This window comes from Polypterus senegalus, chromosome 11 (genome assembly GCF_016835505.1).
Source record: "Polypterus senegalus isolate Bchr_013 chromosome 11, ASM1683550v1, whole genome shotgun sequence".
Taxonomy (NCBI): domain Eukaryota; kingdom Metazoa; phylum Chordata; class Cladistia; order Polypteriformes; family Polypteridae; genus Polypterus; species Polypterus senegalus.
Window position 1 is genome coordinate 68,971,071 of NC_053164.1, and position 22,711 is coordinate 68,993,781.

Consider the following 22,711-nt stretch of genomic DNA (forward strand, 5'->3'; position numbering starts at 1 on the left):
TTTTCTCTATTGAGAAGCTACATATTATTGTGAGTATAAAACTCTTCCAATGCCAATGCTGAATTATACCAGTGTTTGAAATTGTATGTACAATAGAGGCAAACCTCCTTCTCCTTATAGGTAATTTCCTGTTCTTCTCTCATCGCTGTCAGGAAAGGCTTCTGTTCCTACAGGCATAACACAGGTATGCAAAATAATAGCTAGTAAGAAAGATTTGAAAAAATAATTTGAAATTTGTATGATCTAATAAAAGTGAAACAGTAGAAGATGGTTATTATATTATTATTATTTATTTCAAAATGTTTCTGTAACACAAATATAAATACATTAAAATGTTCATTCATCAAAATATTCAGGAAGGTCTCCTCCAAGAATAACTTTATCTTCTGCACCTTTTCAGTAATGGTCACAAGGTAGATCACACCTCCACTTGAACCATCTCTGCTCATGGCCAATGATAAAGCTGGAAACAAAATACAAATTCAATAAACATACTGGTGTTTCCATATTAAACATTACAACAACAAAATGTTATTAAGTGTATACTTTCTAGTTTTATGAAAGTTTTGATATCCATCCATTCCTTCATTTTCTTATGCTTGCCAACCTAATTCCTGTTTAGGGAAGTCAGAATCTATAGTTTAAAATAAACAGCTCAAAAAAATTAAAGGAATACTTTGAAAACACATCAGATATCAATGGGGAAAAGAAATCATGCTGGATATTTGTACTGATATGGAATGGGTAATGTGTTAGGAACAAAAGGATTCCACATTATTTGATGGAAATGAAAATTATCAACTTACAGAGGGCTGAATTCGAAGACACCCAAAAATCAAAGTGAAAAATGATGCGGCAAGCTAGGCCATTTTGCGAAGTTTAATTGCAGCAACTCAAAATTGTACTCAGTAGTTTGTATGGCCCCATTTGCTTGTATACATGCCTGACAATGTCGGGGTTGGGGGAGAGACATGATCCTAATGAGACGACGGATGGTGTCCTGGGGGATCTCCTTCCCAGATCTGGACCAGGGCATCACTGAGATCCTGGACAGTCTGAGGTACATAATGTCCCAAAGGTGTTCTATTGGATTTAGGTCAGACAAGTGTGGGTGCCAGTCAATGGTATCAATTCCTTCATCCTCCAGGAACTGCCTGTACACACTCATCACATGAGGCGGACATTGCCGTGCACCAGGAGGAACCCAGGAATCACTGCAACTGTATGTCCCTCCATGGATATGCCTCCCCAGACCATCACTGACCCACCACCAAACCAGTCATGCTGAACAATGTTACAGGCAGCATAACATTCTCCATGGCTTCTCCAGACCCTTTCACATCTGTCACATGTGTTCAGGATGAACCTGCTCTCATCTGTGAAAACACAGGGCACCATAGGTGGACCTGCCAATTCTGGTATTCTATGGCAAATGCCAATCGAGCTCCATTGTGCCAGGCAGTGAACACAGGGCCCACTAGAGGACATCGGGCCCTCAGGCCATCCTCATGAAGTCTGGTTCTGATTGTCTGGCCAGAGACATTCACACCAGTGGCCTAATGGAGGTAATTTTGTAGGGCTCTGACAGTGCTCATCCTGTTCCTCCTTGCCCAAAGGAGAAGATACCGGCCCTGCTGATGGGTTAAGGACCTTCAATGGTCCTATCCAGCTCTCCTAGAGTAAGTGCCTGTTTCCTGGAATCTCCTCCACGCCATTGAGACTGTGCAGGAGACACAGCAAACCTTCTGGCAATGACACGTATTGATGTGCCATCCTGGAGAAGTTGGACTACCTGTGCAACCTCTGTAGGGTCCAGGTATTGCCTCATGCTACCAGTAGTGACACTGACTGTAGCTAAATGCAAAACTAGTGAAGAAACAGTCAGAAAAGATGAGGAGGGAAAAATGTCAGTGGCCTCCACCTGTTAAACCATTCCTGTTCTGGGTGTTGTCTCATTGTTGCCCCTCTAGTGCATCTGTTGTTAATTTCATTAACACCACAGCAGCTGAAACTGATTAACAACCCCCACTGCTACTTAACTGACCAGATCAATAGTTCAGAAGTTTCATTGACTTGATGCTATACCCTGATTAAAAGTGTTCCTTTAATTTTTCTCAGCAGTATACATTGTGCAGAGAACACATCAACTGGCAGAGTGGTGGATGTGAGGCTAGAGATCTGCACTGGTAATCAGAAGGTTGATGGTTCAAATCCTGTAAATGCCAAAAGGGATTCTGCTCTATTGCTGAGCTGTGAGAAACGCACTATATAAATGCAAAGAATTATTATTATAACTGCCAGTATGTGCCATGTTATTACAGAGATCATGCAACATGACTTCCAATATAAGTTTAATGTAAACCTTGAAAAACTTGAAATTGAAATCCAAAGAGTTTGGGTACTACCAGACAAACTAATGTTTACAAATGTCATTGTATTCTGTGGTTATTTTTGTTAAGGTAAATGAACTAGCATTCCACTTGAAGTAAGTATTAAATTACGTTACATGTTGCGGAGAGTTTTCACCTTCTAATACAGCATGTACTGTATTATGCAAATGGGATATGAAGTTTCTCTTAATATTTTGAAAGTTGTCATTTTGTGTGGAAATAAACCTAAATGTTTAACAAAAATAGCTATAAGTAAACTCATGTAATTAATCCTAGGACAATGAACCTCTCACTAAGCTTCTCAGTAAAGTTTACCATTTACTTTTTCTTTTTTTTACAAATGGTTACATACATTTCTCAATTCAAGTTCCCTTTTCTAAAACAATTTACGTAAAATAGTTTACGTAACACTGGTTTAAATGGACCAAACTGTGAATCATTTTACATTGTTGTTATACAATATGCATTCAATTACTACATGTCTCAAAATTCATAAACACATTTCTCACTCAAACTCAAACTCAAACATCCCCATTTTTGAAATGCTTAAATATTCATTTCAAAACAGTTAAACTTAAGTTCAAAAGCAAACATAAGCAGGGTTTTCTTCATTTACACAGTAAAGTTTTACTTTTTGTGTTTTAATACAAATGTCTGTTTCACAAATGACTACCAACTTAGATGAAGACCTATCCAGGTGTTCTTATCTCTTGTCATCAGGGTTTCTACAAATTAACTTTGCACGATTTGTACAAACAACATGGAGTCATCAAGACAAATAGAAGTGGTTGGGATAGGAAGAAGAGTGAGCCAGAAATTGAGACAAGTGCATATATGTAGTGGAAAAGTACAGGGAGAAAATTCATGAACTGTAGTAACATATGAAATCAGGGCTACTGTCAAAATCGAGGCTGGTTTGAGAGTGCAGCCAAATCGCCACATTCTACAGCTGTTTCTATTGTGAGAATTTTCTAGCAAATTCAGTAATTTCTTGAACTACAGTAAATTTCTTGAAGTACTTCTGAATGAAGTCCATGATAGAATGATTGTCCTTTTCCTCTTACCAACACCCCCATCCCCCCACCCATCCTGAGCCCCATAGAGGATTTTTTGCTTCATAGAGGTGGAAGGTATATGATCACCATCTGCATAATCAAGTGACCTTAAATGATTTAATGAATGCTGGATTCCATGACATATTTGGAGAAGACTGCCAGGGATGGACAAGGCATTCCAAGTGTTTTTCCCAAGATGTATTACAAGACAGAGACATAAGATGTGATGTGGATGCAAACGTATCCAAATGCTGAAGACGTTGTTCATTACGTCACTGTAATATGTGTGTTCAATCACTATAAGTATATATGTTGTCACACACGCGCGCATGGGAGGCAGCTAAAGGGCTCGAGTGAAGGCAGTTCTGAGCCATGCCGGGATGTGGCAGAGCGCACTAACTCTCTTTCTCACTTCCCTGTAGACCTAACCGGGAGGTTCCACCTGTCTCTCTGGACGTCACTTCTGGGACCGAGCCAATGGAGACAGACCTTGCCAGCTCCGCCCCTGATGTCACATCCGGGACTAAACCAATGAACAATGAACACGTGCCCGACCCTTATGACCTCACTTCCTGTCTCCCCTTTAAAAGCCTTCCCTTTTCCCTTCTGTGTCAGTCTTGTTTTGGACTCTGTTGTAAGCACTTCAGTGCTGGTATTTGAAAGAAAACGAAGTTGCAGCCAGGATACCAAATTACATGGGTGGCTGCCCCAAACCTTTTTCTGTCTTTGACTCGTTTTGTGACAGTGGCGAGTCGGCAGGATGGAGAAGTCCCAGAAGAGAAGGGGACAGGACCTGCAAAACACCCAGGTGGGAGCGTGCGGGCCGAGTATTCAGGCGGGAGGGTGCCCGTGGTTCGGCGAGACCCGGTGCGGGCTCCGCTCCCAGCACGCAGAACTAGGCCATCTAGAGAGGCCAGGGAGTGTGCGGGTGGGGCTCACCGAATTGGGCTGCCCTGGGGGGGGAGACAAGAGGGACTCAGTATGCTCTCTTGGGGGAGAGTGCCTGCCCCCCAGTGAAACCACAGCCCCTTGTACCACCTTGGGGTGCCCCAGACTGGCAGGTGAGTAAAATAACAAGTGGAGGTTGGACCCTGAGAGGCCGACCAGTAAACAAGCCTGGTCCTTATGGGCAAAAGTATGGCAGTGGCTACGGCCCTTGGAAAACAAGCCCTACCAGGTCATTGAGCAGGTAGCGTGCTATCTGCTCCTGAAAGCACTTCCCCAGGGCTTCACCCAGCCGGTCTGGGGCGTGCAGTTTAAGAACATGTCTGAGCTCATAGAGCTTCTGGAAACACAGAGGGCGGCCTCACACTCTGGGAGAGCAGAACCGCCCTTCTGCCAAACTCAGCCGGGTATGTCCCAAGACCTAGCCCCTCCCTGTATAACCCGGAGCTTGCATCGGCGTCCGCGGCACGCAAAACCGCTTGGAGGCGAGGAGGAATGCAGGTGGAGGGGGAGGAGGGCTTGGTGTGCTCTGACAAACCCGTTGACGGTCCCGCATACAGGCGTGGTGATCGTTAACGGGCTTAAAACTTCCGCTCTGCTCGATTCCGCAGCAACATTTCCATTGTTGCCCGCCGCTTTGTGCTACCGCGACAATGGCTAAAATTCAAGACCAGTATAACCTGTGTCCACGGGAAACCCGCTGGTACAGCACCGCCGCTGTGTCATTAGCTACGGAGGATCAGTCCAGAAAGTAACCGTGGCAATCCTTCCTGATCCTCCGCACCCGGTGATACTAGGGCGGGACTGGTCTGACATTAAAAGCGGTGAGACACATACCACTCCCGGGGTTAAGTTGGGCCTCGTTATGGACGGAGATGAACCGTCTCAAGCTGCCTCCACGCCGTGTAATCAGCCGGCAGAGAGAGGTGAAGCAGCCGTCCTGGCTGACGTGGCAACTCCCGGGCGTCGCAGGCTGACACCGTCATCCACCAACGCCGCGGCGGCGCGGGAGGAAACCACGCCCATTGAGGTCGGCGCTGACCCTCTCTCCGTGTTGCGGTTTCAATTTAAAAAGACGCCGGCTTCTTTCAAAGGGAGCAATGGAATGACGACTCCCTGAAGTTTGTAAAAAATGCAGTGGTCCTTGTCAATGGCCAGCGCACTAGTCAGTCGATGCCACAGGGCCCCTACTTTGTGTTAGATAATGACCTCCTTTACCGTGTAGCAATGCATGACGGGCAGGAGACGAGGCTGCTGCTAGTGCCGCGTACCTTCCGCGGCAGGTCTGCGAGCTAGCACACGCCCACCTCCTAGGTGGCCACCTGGGCACCGAAAAAACTCTGGAGCGGATCAAGCTCCGGTTTTACTGGCCAGGAATTAATGAGGAGGTTCGCTCGCTTTTGCGCTTCCTGCCCAGAGAGTCAACTGCGACAGATTCCTAGGAGGGACCGTGCTCCTCTTGTTCCTATTCCCTTGATTGGCGTTCCCTTCCACAGAATCGGGTCGACCTGGTGGGACCTCTAGAGCCCTCAGCCCGAGGACACAAGTACATTTTAGTCCTCGTGGATTATGCTACACGATACCCCGAAGCTGTTCCGTTGCGCTCAGCTACCTCTAAAGCCATCGCACGGGAATTACTAGGGGTATTCGCGCGTGGGGATCCCCAAAAGAAGTCTTGACAGACCAGGGGACCCCCTTCACCTCGGAGACGTTCAAGGAGACTGCCAGATTACTGAAAATAAAGCATTTAAAACCTCGTGTATCATCCTCAAACCGACGGATTAGTAGAGAGGTTTAATCAAACTCTCAAGCAAATGCTACGTAAGGTGGTCAGCGAGGATGGAAGGAACTGGGATCAGCTCCTCCCCCTCGTCCTTTTTGCCTATCGCGAAGTCCCACAAGCCTCCACGGGTTCTCCCCTTTGAACTACTGTATGGGCGACAACCTCGGGGCATATTGGATATTTTGAAAGAAGGCTGGGAAGAAGAGGCTCTTCCCACCACTAACATACTGGAGTATATCGCAGTTACGCGATAGATTTGGAAAGATTCGCCTGTCCTTAAAAGTCACATGGAGGAGGCTCAAGCAGCACAGGTTCGCTACTACAACCGCTGCACGTCTCTTGGGAGTTCCACCCGGAGATCGGGTCATGGTCCTAGTGCCTACCTCCCACTCTAAGTTGCTTGCCCACTGGCAGGGCCCCTACGAAGTTAAGGAGAGGAAGGGACTGGTCGACTATTTGGTGAGTCAACCCAATCGCGGCCAAAGGAGCGGTATATCATGTGAACCTGCTGAAACCGTGGAAGGACAGGGACCCGATCCCTCCTCCGCCAGCCCCGCTCACTCTTCGCCACACACACGACCTTAACTTTGGGCAGACTTGAGACCCAGGCAGCGGCAGGAGCTGGAAACAGTTATCCGGACCGTTCGAGAGGTAGTCAGTGAACACCCCGGAAGGACCTCTCTGATTGAGCACAACATTGTGACAGAGCCCGGGGTTGTTGTCCGAGAACGCCCGTACCGTCTTCCCGAGGCAAAAAAGGCTGAAGTGGAGCTTGAGATCAAGCGCATGCTGGAACTAGGTGTAATTGAGGAGAGTTATAGTCCCTGGTCCAGCCCCATTGTGCTCGTCGGTAAGCCTGACGGGAGTTGGAGGTTCTGCAATGACTTCCGTCGGCTTAACCAAGTCTCCCAATTTGATGCCTATCCAATGCCACGCGTGGGCGACCTCCTCGAGAGGCTTGGACAGGCTCAATACCTGACCACACTTGACATGACAAAGGGTACTGGCAGGTTCCTTTAACGGACTCCGAAGGAAAAACGCGTTTAGTACCCCTAGCGGACACTGGCAGTATCGTGTCCTTCCATTTGGGTTACACGGGCTCCAGCAACCTTTCAGCGTCTGGTGGACAAAGTGCTTCGGCCTCATAACTCATACAGTGCTGCCTACCTAGATGACGTGGTCATCTATTCCAGCACATGGAAGGAACACCTACAGCATGTCCAAGCGGTATTACGGACACTTGGTGAGGCCGGGCTCCGGATTAATCCCAAGAAATGTTTCTTTGGATTAAGCGAGGCCAAATATTTAGGCTACCTGGTGGGTCGGGTACCGTAAGGCCACAGTGCTCCAAAATTGATGCCATTCTGAAATGGCCCGTCCATGAACCAAGCGGCAGGTCCAAGCCTTTCGGGTTAGCGGGTACTACCGCCGGTTTGTACCCGGTTTTGAGAAAGCGCGCTTGACTGATTTAACAAAGAAGAGGGCCCGAACATTGTGGTATGGACTGCAAAACAGACACTGCATTTGGTGACTTGAAGAAGGCCCTTACGTCCGCACCTATTTTGATGGCACCTAACTTTTCTTTGCCTTTCATCCTCCAGGCGGACGCCGGACACAGGCCTGGGAGCCGTGCTGAGCCAAAGTGTCGATGGTGTGAACACCCGTCATGTTCCTGAGCGGAAACTGTTGGACCGGAGACCAGGTATGCGGCGGTGGAGAGGGAGGCTCTGGCGATTAAATGGGCGATCACTCAGCTGAGGTACTACCTGTTGGGCGTGAGTTCACCCTTGTCACGGACCATGCACCTCTACAGTGGATGGCCCTGCACAAGGAGTCGAATCCGCGGGTCACCCGGTGGTTTCTTGACCTGCAGCCGTACAAGTTTTCTCGTTCATCGCCGGGTGCTCTCCATGCCAACGCCGATGCTCTCTCGGTTTACGACCTCTCGGTTAAGGTCGCCCGACCCGGACGGGTCTGGGCTGAGGGGGCCTTGTCACACACGCCGCATGGGAGGCAGCTAAAGGGCTCGAGTGAAGGCAGTTCTGAGCCATGCGGGATGTGGCAGAGCGCACTAACTCTCTTTCTCACTTCCCTGTAGACCTAACCCGGGAGGTTCCACCTGTCTCTCTGGACGTCACTTCTGGGACCGAGCCAATGGAGACAGACCTTGCCAGCTCCGGCCCCTGATGTCACATCCGGGACTAAACCAATGAACAATGAACACGTGCCCGACCCTTATGACCTCACTTCCTGTCTCCCCTTTAAAAGCCTTCCCTTTTCCCTTCTGTGTCAGTCTTGTTTTGGACTCTGTTGTAAGCACTTCAGTGCTGGTATTTGAAAGAAAACGAAGTTGCAGCCAGGATACCAAATTACATGGGTGGCTGCCCCAAACCTTTTCTGTCTTTGACTCGTTTTGTGACAATGTATAAATGTATGTATATTTAATGTGAGCTATACAGATATTTGCATGCTGCAGTAATGGAGTGGCTATAATTTTGTTTTTGAATTACCCTTTGCAAAACACTGGAAAAATAAACAATTTTGATTCAAATGGCAGATTTTCTTATTTATTTTTCTAACATGTTCTGCAGTACATTTTATAGAGAAAAGATATTATTTTCTGTTTCTAAAAATATGTTTCTAAAAGGGAATATATAAAATTGAAAAAAGCAAAATATTCCAAATATAAAGATGATTCATTGTGTATTGTTGTCTGGTTTTAGTATTTTTAGGTCAGTGTGTTACGAGTGTTAAGATGTTCTTATTGGGAAAGAACAATTGTTCGTGGTTTGGAGGAGTGAGTTGGCTTTCAGATGTTTATGAACTGTTTTGGTGCTTTTAGTGCATGTTGAAGGCTGGATTAATCAGGGTTCATAAGTGCATGCTGGCAAAGACAGCTGTATGAGATTTGAAAAACTGAATTCCACATTGAAAAATGAATGTAATGTAATAGCTAAGTTGTCCCAATATCTCTTCCAGATATTATTTAAAGGTTGTCAAGGTTTCCGCATCAGCTGCATGACCCCTTAATTTACATTTGTATCCTCAAGTGTTTCACTATACATCAAAAACATCTGTTTTATAAACTTTATCAATGCCTTTGAGATTTTTGAAGATACGGATTAAGTCCATGTATAGAAGAAGCTTTAACCTTTTCATCTAACAGATTTCAGGTAAGAGGTCAAAGGCTGTAAGTCTTGTCAGGCTGAACAGACCTGAAGTGTATTCATGGAAAGTTAAAAGACAAAACAGAATCCAGAATATTTCACATAATTAGAAAGTGAAGAAGGACCTGTTTTTATAGCCAGTCTGTTTACAGCTTTAAGAAGTCTTTGAGTTCTGTTGGGAATTGATCTTGGCTTGCGAGATAATGAATTAGAACTGTCTGCTTAGCTAGTAGAAATAAGCCAGGTGTATGTGGTTATTTGAGCAAGAAAGAAAGGAGTAGAGTGACTGGCTTTTATTAGACTTTTTTAAAAGAGTTCTCTCAGTTTTAGTTCAGTTGTTGCACAGTTACAAAAGAGTTCAGTTACTTTTCTGACACTTTGGTAAAGAGTGAACACTTTCTATCTGTGGTTTATCTGCTAGACATTTGGAAAAGAGATTTCACTCTCTGGCAACAAATCTTTCTTCTCATTTTTCAATTAAGGATATACTGTATAATCTGTAACTAAGGAAGTAGATAATCTGGGAAATGTCATCTGGAACTGAATGAGGAATAAACTCAATCAGATCATATAATTCTTTGTATTGCTTATAATCCCTACTATTAGTTATTATGCAGATAAATCTGATTTTTAAGTAAAAGCTTAAACTCAATGTCTCTGTCTGACATTATTACTAGTGAGCTAGGAAATTATAATTGATTATTTTTCGTTTAGCTGCGGTCCCTTAAAGGCTCAAAAGGATGTTATTAGGACACCCCTATTGGTGGTCAAACTTGTTTGAAAATGTTTGGAAGTAAAGAAAGTGCCATTCTTTGAGCAGTTTGCTGATATAGGACCCTTGGGTTGAATGCATGGTGTATGAAACAGTAAGATGAGTAATAGCTTACACGTGCCAGTTACATAATTGGTTTTGACATTTCTTCCTAACCCCCATTAAGAAAAGATATTTCATAGTAACAGCATGCTACAGGTGATCTTATAACACAATAAACAGGCTCCAAGCTGTCTATTCTGCTTGAAAATAAAGAGGTTTAATTCCCTTAATCTGTCAGAGCAGGCCATGCCCTTTAGTCCTTGGATATACTTAATTGCTCTTCTCTGTACATCTTTAAGTGCTGCTGTGTCATTTTTTTTAGCTTGGTGACCAGTACTGTGTAATGCGTTATTCCAAATGCAATCTTAATAGTACATTATGCAGTCTGAGCATAATATCACCTGGCTTATATTCAACAATTTGTATAATAAAACAACATCACATTTTATTTGCTTTCAAATTTCTTTTGTATATTGCCTAGACAATGAAAATGTTGTGTCAACATAACTCTGTGACTGATGGCAGCCGGTGCCATTAACTGACCGAACGCCTCTGTAATGGAAGGACAGGTGGAGATCAATCAATGAATCAACATTTATTTATATAGCACATATTCATACAAAAAATGTAGCTCAAAGTGCTTTACAAAATGAATAGAGAAATAGAAGACACAATAAAAAATAAACATAAGTCAACATTAATTAACATAGAATAAGAGTAAGGTCCGATGGCCAGGGTGGACAGAAAAACAAAAAACACTCCAAAGGCTGGAGAAAAAATAAAATCTGTAGGGGTTCCAGACCAAGAGACCGCCCAGTCCCCTCTGGGCATTCTACCTAACATAAGTCAAACAGTCCTCTTTGTATTTAGGGTTTTCATGGAAGGACCTGATGATGATGGTCACGTAGACTTCTGGCTTTAAGTCCACCAATGTTGGTGCATCATGATGCTTTGAGTTTTTGAGATGTCTTATGAAGGGTGTTATCTCCCTCAAACTGCTGTTTAGCAGTTTCCCTGAGTGTAATGGCCCTCGAGTCCCACAGGGCTATATGGGATGTGGTATTGGTGGCTGTTGGGTTCCATGGATGGTAGGTAGAGCTGTGGGAGCTACAGGAACTGCAGAGCCCTACTTTTGGCCTCCACTACACCTGGGAATATTTCCGGTCTTCCTAACAAGCCACCTGGAGTTCTCTCAGGTGTGGCTTAAAAGGTGTCAGCTACCTCAAAGAAGAGAGCCTGAATTGGGAGGAGGTGGATAAAGTTCACCTATGAGGTGTAGAGTAGGAAGAATGCTGTAAGACTCAGGAAGAAAGGGACAGTTGCATTATAGTACTTGTAACTGTGGGTTTCAGTCCAAGGAGACTCCCTGGATTCCTTTACCTAAATAAATGGGCTTCTTTTGGACAGAACTGGTGTCTATGCCAGTTTATATCAAATCGGGGTGGCAGGTGCACCCCTGGTTTCCACAACCCTAAATCCTTTCAGAGGTTGCACCCTGTAAATAGTGTCTCCTATTTTGTTTTATTTTTAAAGTTCGTTTTGTCTGTATGTACCACTTGTACTTTCTACATTAAAATGCATTTTCCAAGAAACCACAATCAACACCAGAAGTGGCAAAACCTTCTGCACGCTACAGGGTATACAGTCAAAGTACTTATTTTATAATGCTTTTCTTTCAAATGGTGCTGGTATATATCCAAACTGCTGTAGTGTATACTGAACTTGTAAAATGATTTGGATAAGAATGCTGTCCAAACGTAAATCAAATGATAGACAGATAGATAGATAGATAGATAGATAGATAGATAGACAGATAGATAGATAGATAGATAGATAGATAGATAGATAGATAGATAGATAGATAGATAGATAGATAGATAGATAGATAGATACTTTATTAATCCCAAGGGGAAATTCACATAATCCAGCAGCAGCATACTGATACAAAAAACAATATTATTATTAAAGAGTAATAAAAATGCAGGTAAAACAGACAATAACTTTGTATAATGTTAACGTTTACCGGTGGAACTGAAAAGTCACATAGTGTGGGGAGGAACGATCTCCTGTCTGTCAGTGGTCAAAGTTGACCCTATAAAGAGAATTTCGCTTTTGAATAAACTTTAGGAGATGATATGTCATTTACATTTTACTACCATAGAGACCATCAATCAAACAGAAGGCAGGGCTCAGAGAATTAAACCTGTTTAGTCTCGAGTAGATGAAGCTACTTAAGGGACATAATCTAGGTCTTCAAAATTTTCAAAGGTATTGATAAAGCAGCTATAGTAGAATTCTTTCAACTTAATGATAATCAAATACTTGAGGACACCAGTCGAAATTAAGGGAATTGAATTTAGGACTGAAGCCAGGAAGCATTCCTTTACAAAGAGTTGTGGGAATCTGGAATAAACTACCAAGATATGTTGTTGAAGCAGAGACCTTGACAACCTTTAAGAAGCACCTGGATGAGATATTGGGACAGCTTAGCGATTATCTAAGCAGACAAGCTTGATGGACTGGTCTCCTCTAGTTTTTCAGATTTCTTATGTTCCTATGACTTAAACCAAAATTAGCAACACCAGCAATATCTCAATAAGAGAGATGTACCAATTGTACTGTGTGGGTAATAGTTTTAAATGATGAACCAAGACTTGAAAGATATATATTTTAAATAGTTCAATAAGAAGTAACTAATTTTTCACTTTTATCAAGGCAATTTCGGTGTGATGTTTAAAGTGGACACTAGACTCAAAAGTTTAAATTATTTATTAGTGTTCAAATGGTCCTGAGATTTAGTTGCTAAAATATTAGGATTACTAACAGAAATTGTGATGACAATTTTAAGACCGCCTGGGGCAATACTAGAGTAAAGAGATGATTTAATAATATCAGTAAAGCAAAAATGAGGGATAATAGGCAAGCCTGCGCTAAAACAGAGTGAACTGGCTTACATTCATCAGTGGATGAACTTCAATTTACTGTTTAACTCTCATACTAAAGATCGCTGACTGAGTAAAATCTGAAAATATGTTGTGTTAAGAAAGTAAGTATTCATTCAAGGTCCCTGTGACTATAATGGTATGCTGTTAACAAATTTGTAAGTGGCATTGGTTTTGGACTGGAAAATAAAACAAGAAAATCTGAAGAAATAGTAAAATAAACATTATCCAGAGACTGCAAAGTGTATTGTTGACAAAATTGTTGAATTTGCACATGTTTTATGCCACCTCAGAGAGAAATGAGGCCCTATTTGCACTATCCATTGCTACAGATGAAAATGACTGTTTTTTAAAATAAAAATCATGTAAAAGCAGAGATATGCACAACCCCTTTGGAGTGCAGAGACCAAAATGGATAGAAGGGCTACTCTATGGGCAGTATTTGTTACTATTTAATGCTGGACACAAATCAGTGTCCACTTTTATTTTTGTGCTTAACAGTTTCACTAGAATTTTGGATTAAACTTTGGGGCATTACAATATTCATAGCCTTAACAAAATGTTTGTGTATAATTGTTGATTATGTTAGATTATCAGAGAAGAACACTAATACCCCTTTACTGCATATTCTTTATTTCCCTAATACAATTAATAAGATGAAAGAGCACATAGAAGAAATCCCATCTAGTTACATGAAATACTAAAACAGTTTCTTTCCATCTTAATAGCAAGAGTTCACATCACATCACATCAAATCAAATATTTTTACATCATAAAGTGACTGTTGTGAGTCATACATGAAATAAGCCACTAGAACTGATCATTTGGTGCCATACACTAACATTGTTTTTGTGCATTAGACTTTCTGTGAGGTAAAGCATAATTATTATGATCAAGAACCATGAAGAACAATGTAAAATAATTTTATATGCTATACTATAAGCATTAAAGCTACTTATTATCAAAAACAAAACAAAAATAACAATACTTTTGTTTTCTATATGTTGACAGGGTTTAGGCTTTATATTAAAATCTTCCCTTATGATTCCATGTTTTGAAAGACTGCAAGAAATCTGTCTTAGTGAAATTTCTTTTTGAAAAAGATAGCAAATCAGAGAGCCATTCTTGACTATGTATGTTTCTGAGTTTAGACTTGAATAATTGAATTTGCAAAAACTTTGTTTAGCAGCTGATGTAGATTGAAGCAATGTACCCAGCATTCCTTGGCACAATTCTTTGGGCAGGTGTATGCAGAATGAAATACTCTTAATTCTGACCATAGGCCAATCTGACTAAACAGAGCTTGAAAGTTAGTGCCAAATCTGACACACATACCTGAAATAGTTCCCTCACTTTTTGCACAGAGCAAGCGGATACTGCTGCAGACATGGAGATACACTCACAGATGCCCACAGTTTTAGGATGTCTTTCTTGGTTTCAATGCACATGAGGCAGAAAATGTTCCTGCTATTAAAAAATATAAATCTTAAAATACTTTTAAAATTGTGGAACATGTTGCAGACCAAGTACACCCCTTCATAGCAATGATATTCCCTGATCGAACACACCCTGCCACACTGTAAAAATATTTCTGAAATTGTCTGAACAACATGATGCTCAAGGTGTTGTCCTGGCTTCCAAATTACTCAAATCTCAATCCAATCAAGAATCTGTACGGTGTGTTGGAAAAACAAGTCAGATTTGTGTCGGCTCCACCTTGCAACTTACAAGGGTTAAAGAATCTGTTGCTAATGTCCTAGTACCAGATATCACAGTATTCTTTCATAGATCTTTTAGAGTCCATGTATCAGCAGATCAGAGCTATTAGTACCAGCCAACCAAACTTTTTGTACTAACTTGCGCTACTGCTAGAATACAAATTTTGCACCAGGTCCACATAAACAATGAATAAAAACTAAAATGTCTGTACATCTCCTGAGAAAAACAAACATTAAGCACTTCTCTGCAGCATACTTCTGTGCTCCTACAGTGTAATGTGTCTCTGTCTCTAGCTTGCTTTTCTGAGCCTTCAAGCTCAACAGATCAAATTTTGATCTTGATTTGAGGGCTGAGCAGTCGGTGCCACTCTTTTCCTTTTACTGTTCACTTGGTTACAGTTGCCACAGTTTAAGTCATAGCAAATAGTGTTCAGACCTTTAGTTACTGCGATTAGTGGCTTCATCATTAATTCCAGGACAGCTTTTAACTACACTTTCCAGGGTCCCACACTTAAAACATTTCATTGGCTTAGAAATTATTATTACCATTATTCAAAGTTATTGTCTGTTTTACCTGTATTTTTATTACTCTTTAATTTAATATTGTTTTTGTATCAGTATACTACTGCTGGATTATGTGAATTTCCCTTGGGATTAATAAAGTATCTATCTATCTAACAAAAGTAATGGATTCAAAACTACAAGCCTGAACTCTTGGAACTACATTAAGCTCTTCATTAACAAGATATGGAATATCATAAACACTTGTCTCCAAAATGAAACCACGTAGTGACTCTGGGTCCAGAACTTAGAAGAAAACATTTTCCAGGAAGCCGTGGACTGTAGAGTTGGCAAAATGCATGGAGACCCTCTCTATATAAGTGTCCCATGAAAAGCACATAGTACAGGTGGCTAGCACATCCAGCACTGAGCATTTTATTATGTGTCACCTTGTTACTAAGAACTATCAGCATAAGCATGACTGCCAACAAGACTTAGATGGACCTTGGCTTTGGGTCATCTCATGGAACACAGGGATAGTGTGGTAGTTGGGTTATCTCTGACACTGGCAAAGTGGAGTGAGTCTGAGCCGGGTGGTGCACATGTGAGTGAGTGGGCTGAAGGGTTGAAGTAGCTGGGCATGCATGGCACCTCAGAAAACCTTTCAGCATGGTGAAAGCACACTGAAGTAATCCAGTGTCCTTTTCAGGGTTACACCAGCAGTCTGGCATAAAGTGGCTGAATCCATTCTTACATCTCCTACATCCCCTGCATCTTTACAATATTTTAACTGAGGACATTTACAATGCCAAGGAAATCTTATCTTGGACACTTATTAGCCAATAGCAGAATACCCGCTTCCTGATTTCTTATTCTTTTGCATGTTTGTCACACAAAATGTTTCTGATCATCAAACACATTTAACCATTAGTCAAATATAACACAAGTAAACACAAAATGCAGTTTTTAAATGATGGTTTTATTATTTAAGGAGAAAAAATCCAAACCTACATGGCCCTTTGTGAAAAAGTAATTGCCCCTGAACCTAATAACTGGTTGGGCCACCCTTAGCAGCAATAACTGCAATCAAGCGTTTATGATAACTTGCAATGAGTCTTTTACAGCACTCTGGAGGAATTTTGGCCCACTCATCTTTGCAGAATTGTTGTAATTCAGCTTTATTTGAGGGTTTTCTAGCATGAACCGCCTTTTAAGGTCATGCCATAGCATCTCAATTGGATTCAGGTCAGGACTTTGACTAGGCCACTCCAAAGTCTTAATTTTGTTTTTCTTCAGCCATTCAGAGGTGGATTTGCTGGTGTGTTTTGGGTCATTGTCCTGTTGCAGCACCCAAGATCGCTTCAGCTTGAGTTGACGAACAGATGGCGGACATTCTCCTTCAGGATTTTTGGTAGACAGTAGAATTCATGGTTCCATCTATCACAGCAAGCCTTCCAGGTCCTGAAGCAGCAAAACAACCCCAGACCATCACACTACCACCACCATATTTTACTGTTGGTATGATGTTCTTTTCTGAAATGCTGTGTTCCTTTTACGCCAGATGTAACGGGACATTTGCCCTCCAAAAGTTCAACTTTTGTCTAATCAGTCCACAAGGTATTTTCCCAAAAGTCTTGGCAATCATTGACATGTTTCTTAGCAAAATTGAGACGAGCCCTAATGTTCTTTTGCTTAACAGTGGTTTGCGCCTTGGAAATCTGCCATGCAGGCCGTTTTGCCCAGTCTCTTTCTTATGGTGGAGTCGTGAACACTGACCTTAATTGAGGCAAGTGAGGCCTGCAGTTCTTTAGATGCTGTCCTGGGGTCTTTGTGACCTCTCGGATGAGTCGTCTCTGCGTTCTTGGGGTAATTTTGGTCGGCCGGCCACTCCTGGAAGGTTCACCACTGTTCCATGTTTTTGCCATTTGTGCATAATGGCTCTCACTGTGGTTCGCTGGAGTCCCAAAGCTTTAGAAATGGCTTTATAACCTTTACCAGACTGATAGATCTCAATGACTTCTGTTCTCATTTGTTCCTGAATTTCTTTGGATCTTGGCATGATGTCTAGCTTTTGAGGTGCTTTTGGTCTACTTCTCTGTGTCAGGCAGCTCCTATTTAAGTGATTTCTTGATTTAAACAGGTGTGGCAGTAATCAGGCCTGGGGTGGCTACGGAAATTGAACTCAGGTGTGATACACCACAGTTAGGTTATTTTTTAACAGGGGGCAATTACTTTTCACACAGGGCCATGTAGGTTTGGATTTTTTCTCTCTAAATAATAAAACCATCATTTAAAACTGCATTTTGTGTTTACTTGTGTTATATTTGACTAATGGTTAAATGTGTTTGATGATCAGAAACATTTTGTGTGACAAACATGCAAAAGAATAAGAAATCAGGAAGGGGCAAATAGTTTTCACACCACTATATATATATATATATATATATATATATATATATATATATATATATATATATATATATATATATATATATACCTGTATATATATATAGCAAAATACCTGCTTGGCAGCGGAGAAGTAAAAAGAAAAGGAAACATTTTAATAATAACGTAACATGATTGACAATGTAATTGTTTTGTCATTGTCATGAGTGTTGCTGGCATATATATATACTAGCAGAATACCCGCGCTTCGCAGCGGAGAAGTAGTGTGTTAAAGAAGTTATGAAAAAGAAAAGCAAACATTTTAAAAATAACGTAAGATGATTGTTAATGTAATTGTTTTGTCATTGATATGAGTGTTGTTGTCATATCTATCTATTTATATTATATATATATATAGCAAAATACCTGCGATTGGCAGGAGAAGTAAAAAGAAAAGGAAACATTTTAATAATAACGTAACATGATTGACAATGTAATTGTTTTGTCATTGTCATGAGTGTTGCTGGCATATATATATATATATATATATATATATATATATATATATATATATATACACACATACATATATATACATATACATATATACACATACTGTATATATACACACACACATATATACATACTGTATATACAACATATACATATCTACATATATACTGTATATACACATATATATACAAATCTACATATATATATTAGGTGGGACTCGATTAAAAAATTAATCCAATTAATTAGAGGCTGTGTAAGAATTAATCTTGATTAATCGTATGTAATCGACACGTAAATTTGCCCCAAATCGCAAATGTTTTTTTTTAATTTAAAACGGTTTTAGTGGGCTTACAGAATCAAATAATAGACATGGACATGAATATTGTAAACTGAAGCTGTTTTAAATTTCTGAAAAAAAGCCTTTAAACTGCATTTGAATTCAAAACAGAAACAAAAATATCATCCCTGGTTAAAATTGGGCAGACTTAAAAATAAAGTGGTAGTTTAAGTACTTTAAGTACATTTTCAGAATAGTATTGTCTTTAAATAATAATAACCAAAATTTCAACATAAAGTGCAGTTTTCTTCTTAAAAAAATAAGTCAGAAACATAAAAGGTAATTTGACCAACTTACTCTTTAAACTCTGAGTAACATTAGCCAAAATTATTTTGTACATTAGGTTAAAACAGTGTGATCATTGAACATTTTGTAATTAGATGTATTTAGAATTACTAACGGTCACAGAAGTCCAATGATCCCCAGTAAGAGCCACAAAGTCCGCTTTCTGTAATGCATCTAATTTTGCTTGCTTTTCAGTGTGCACAAAACCATTCTCTTATCAAGGCTTCTTCGGGAAGTGGAAATGATCAGTCGTAGGAACGCGCTTTATTCCGACTCTAACATTTTTGTAGCTGTGATGTGTGCATCAGTGTAATGGATGTACCAGGAAATCATGCATTGACAAAAGTTCCCGTTTGCTTGGAATTGAAAGTGTGATTAAATGCGTTATTTTTTAACACGTTATGGAGTACATGCATCGAAGCTTCTCAGCTGTGCTTGTGCTAAGAAAGGGAAAATTTTAAAAATAACGTAACATGATTCTGCGTTAACCTAATATTTTTCATACGTCCCAAACCAAGGAGATGCAAAGGTAAAATGAATCAGGTAGCGCGCGTACATAGTCAGTACACCCCCTCTCGAATCGAACCTCGGCGTAGAGGCTTAAGACTCTACAATTGCCACAGCATGTGGCTTGTCTATGCTAAAGTATGTATTGTAGATCGGGTATATATATACATTTATATATATATATACCCGTACCGCAGTGGAGAAGTAGAAGTTATGAAAAGAAAAGGGAACATTTTAAAAATAACGTAACATGATTGTCAATATACAGTAATTGTTTTGTGAGTGTTATTGAATGTTGCTGTCATCAAGGATTTGATTATCATTATTTCTTTCAATCAGGCTCGTATTTGTAGGATGTGTTCAAGTTACATTCCATGTTTGTCAATCGCTGTAAAGATAAGAGGTTTCATTCATCGATTAGTTCCTTACTGCATCAATAAACAGCTCGTCTTCCTTTTATCTGTGATGTGACAAACTGCATGCACGGGTTTTTTCTTACACTGTCTTCCTTTAGCAGGACATTCACTTTTTCCACCGTGTGCTTTGTTTCCGCAGTAGCTGCACTTATGAATATGATTGTATGTATAAGACGCTTCATATTTTTTTGCTGCCTTCTCAATTGTGTAATTCGGTTTTTGTTCAGCACTCTTTGGAACTGTTGCTTTTGTCTGCGCATTGCGCCAGTTCACGTGAGCCGCTTGGTGTTCTTGCATCGAAGGTTCCCAGCTGTGCTGGTGCCATCTCGTGTAATGTCAGCTAAGACCCGCACTTAAAAGTTTCTCTCGCAGTTTCAATGAGTTTGTGCCAAACACCACCCTGACCATCTCATCTTCCTCTGCATAAGCACAGTCCTTCACCCGTGAACATTTACCGGCAGTGTTTGTATTGGATTGCCGCTGATGGACGGCCTTATATGGGCAGGCACTAAATTACAAACGCTAGTGGCAGCCTGTCTATGAACTTAATTTAATATAAACTTACGGTTCACGCTGTGCTTTGTTTCCGCATATGCATCATTTGCTTCATAATGTTTTTCTGCCTTCTCAATTGTGAAATGGCGTTTTGTGCTTGGAGTTCTTCCTTGTTCTCTACGTACTTACGTAGGAGGCGTGATGATGTCACACGAAACTCCCCCACGCCATCTCCAACTCAAGACTCCATTACATTATATGGGGAAAAATAGCTTCCAGTTATGACCCTTATGCGTAGAATTTCGAAATGAAACCTGCCCAACTTTTGTAAGTAAGCTGTAAGGAATAAGCCTGCCAAATTTCAGCCTTCTACCTACACGGGAAGTTGGAGAATTAGTGATGAGTCAGTGAGTGAGTGAGTGAGGGCTTTGCCTTTATTAGTATAGATATATATATATATATTGTGAACGCTGGCGCCGCACAGACAGACGGACAATATATTTTGCACCCACACACTGTTTATTTACAATACTATTTACAGTTTTGCTCACATGCACCCCAGTGCCTTCGTGCACCGATTTCCCAATGTCCAGGCCCACAGTCTCTTGTGCCTTCCTGGCCGCCTCCTGTCCACTCTCAAGCTCGCCAACACTGCCTCCCGACATCCACCGCTGACTGGAGGGAGGCGGCCCCTTTTATGGGGAGCCGGATGGGCTCCAGCTGCTTCCCGGCACTTAACGGTGGCCACACCCCTGTGTGGCAGAAGTGGCGGCTGCGCACCCGGAAGCCGCCCGTGTCTCCCTGGTCGTCTTCCCCCCGGCACTTCCTGGTGTGGCGGAAGTGCAGGGCTCCCGAATATTAGGCCCTGGGCGCCGCCTGGCGGTGGCCACGGGTCCCTACAGGGCTGGGCTTCCAAGCCCTGTACCCGAGGCCCCTGCATAACCAGGACGGACGCCCCACTCGGTCTGGAGGAGGCACACGCCCTCCTCTGGTCCTCAAGGTGTCCCGGCCGGGCTCCAGCTCCAGCCGAGGACCGTGCACGGGATAAACCGGCATCGGGCGCCACCGGGCGGTGACCCCGGGCCCCTACAGGGTAGGGCTTCCATGCCCTCGACCCGTGGCTCCCAACAGAACCAGGACGGACGCCTCGCGGTCTAGAGGAGGCTCCAGCCCGGCCGGGACCACAATATATATATATATATATATATACATACATATATATATATATATACATATGTATACATACATGTGTACATATATACACACACACATATACTATGGGTTGCAAACAGGCAAATACATTGATTTTCTGAATATATAAAGTCACTGTCAGAATATATAAAGTCAAAACTTGAATACATAAAGTCAGCGCGTTATATATAAAGTCAAAACTTTTTCTGAATACATAAAGTCAAAATTTGAATAAATAAAGTCACCGCTGGAATATATAAAGTCAAAACTTGAATATATAAAGTCAGCGCCAGAATATATAAAGTGAAAACCTGAATATTTAAAGTCGCGTCGGAATTTATAAACTCATTCCTGAATATATAAAGTCAAAGTCAAAATATATTGATTGAAACGACTCTGAACTGAAGTAAGTTAACAAAAACGTATTCAGAAAAATAAATAAAAAAAAAACACTGTTCGGTTAATGTTTTGAAAATGATGGTTCCTGCCTTGCCCAGTGTTGGCTGGGATTGGCTCCAGCAGACCCCGTGACCCTGTGGTCGGATTCAACGGGTTGGGAAATGGATGGATATTGCAGCACTGACTTTGTATATTCCGACGATGACTTTATATATTGAAGTTTTGACTTTATATATTCCAGCGCTGACTTTATATGTTAAAAGTTTTGACTTTATATATTCAGAAACAAGTTTTGACTTTAAGTTTTGACTTTATTTATTCCGATAGTGACTTTATATTTTTAACACGTTATGGAGCACATGCATCGAAGCTTCTCAGCTGTGCGATTGTCAATGTAACCTTCGTAAGTAGTGCCTGGAGGATTCAGTGTGGAGAAACTGTAGAGACAGCGTGTGTATTAACTTGTGGATTTTTCTGTGAGTATTTGGTAGCAGTGTGACGAAGTTGCTTCAGAAGACGGCGTTAGGGGATATGATGACGTGACTCCCCACCCGCCTTAACTGTCAATCCCCACAAACACAGTCTTTCGAATTTGCATAAGCACACCCCTTAACCTGCAATTTTAACTTAGTTACAAAGTGATCAAAACTCTCATTTATATCCTGCGTCCTCTCATTAAACTTGTATCCCGCATTACCCGTGGGCATGAGAAACACCAGCGCAGCCTGTCTATTAACTTAATTTAAAGTTTAGGTTTACACCTTGCTTTCTTTCCAAGTAGCAGCACTCATGAATATGGTAGTATATGTCAGTCGCCGCTTCTTATTGTTTCGCTGCCTTCTAAATTATATAATGCATGTTTTCTTCA

At 41.5% G+C, this 22,711-nt stretch overlaps 1 protein-coding gene across 1 annotated transcript in view; it reads right to left on the reverse strand.

The window, feature by feature from the left end:
- Positions 1 to 271: 271 nt before the first annotated feature.
- LOC120539141 (proteasome subunit beta type-9-like) overlaps positions 272 to 22,711 on the reverse strand; it is a 39,362-nt gene continuing 16,922 nt past the window's right edge. Inside the window, 2 exon segments of the mRNA XM_039768947.1 lie at positions 272 to 398; positions 401 to 463. Coding sequence (XP_039624881.1) covers positions 337 to 398; positions 401 to 463 — 125 coding nt within the window. The 3' untranslated portion in view covers positions 272 to 336.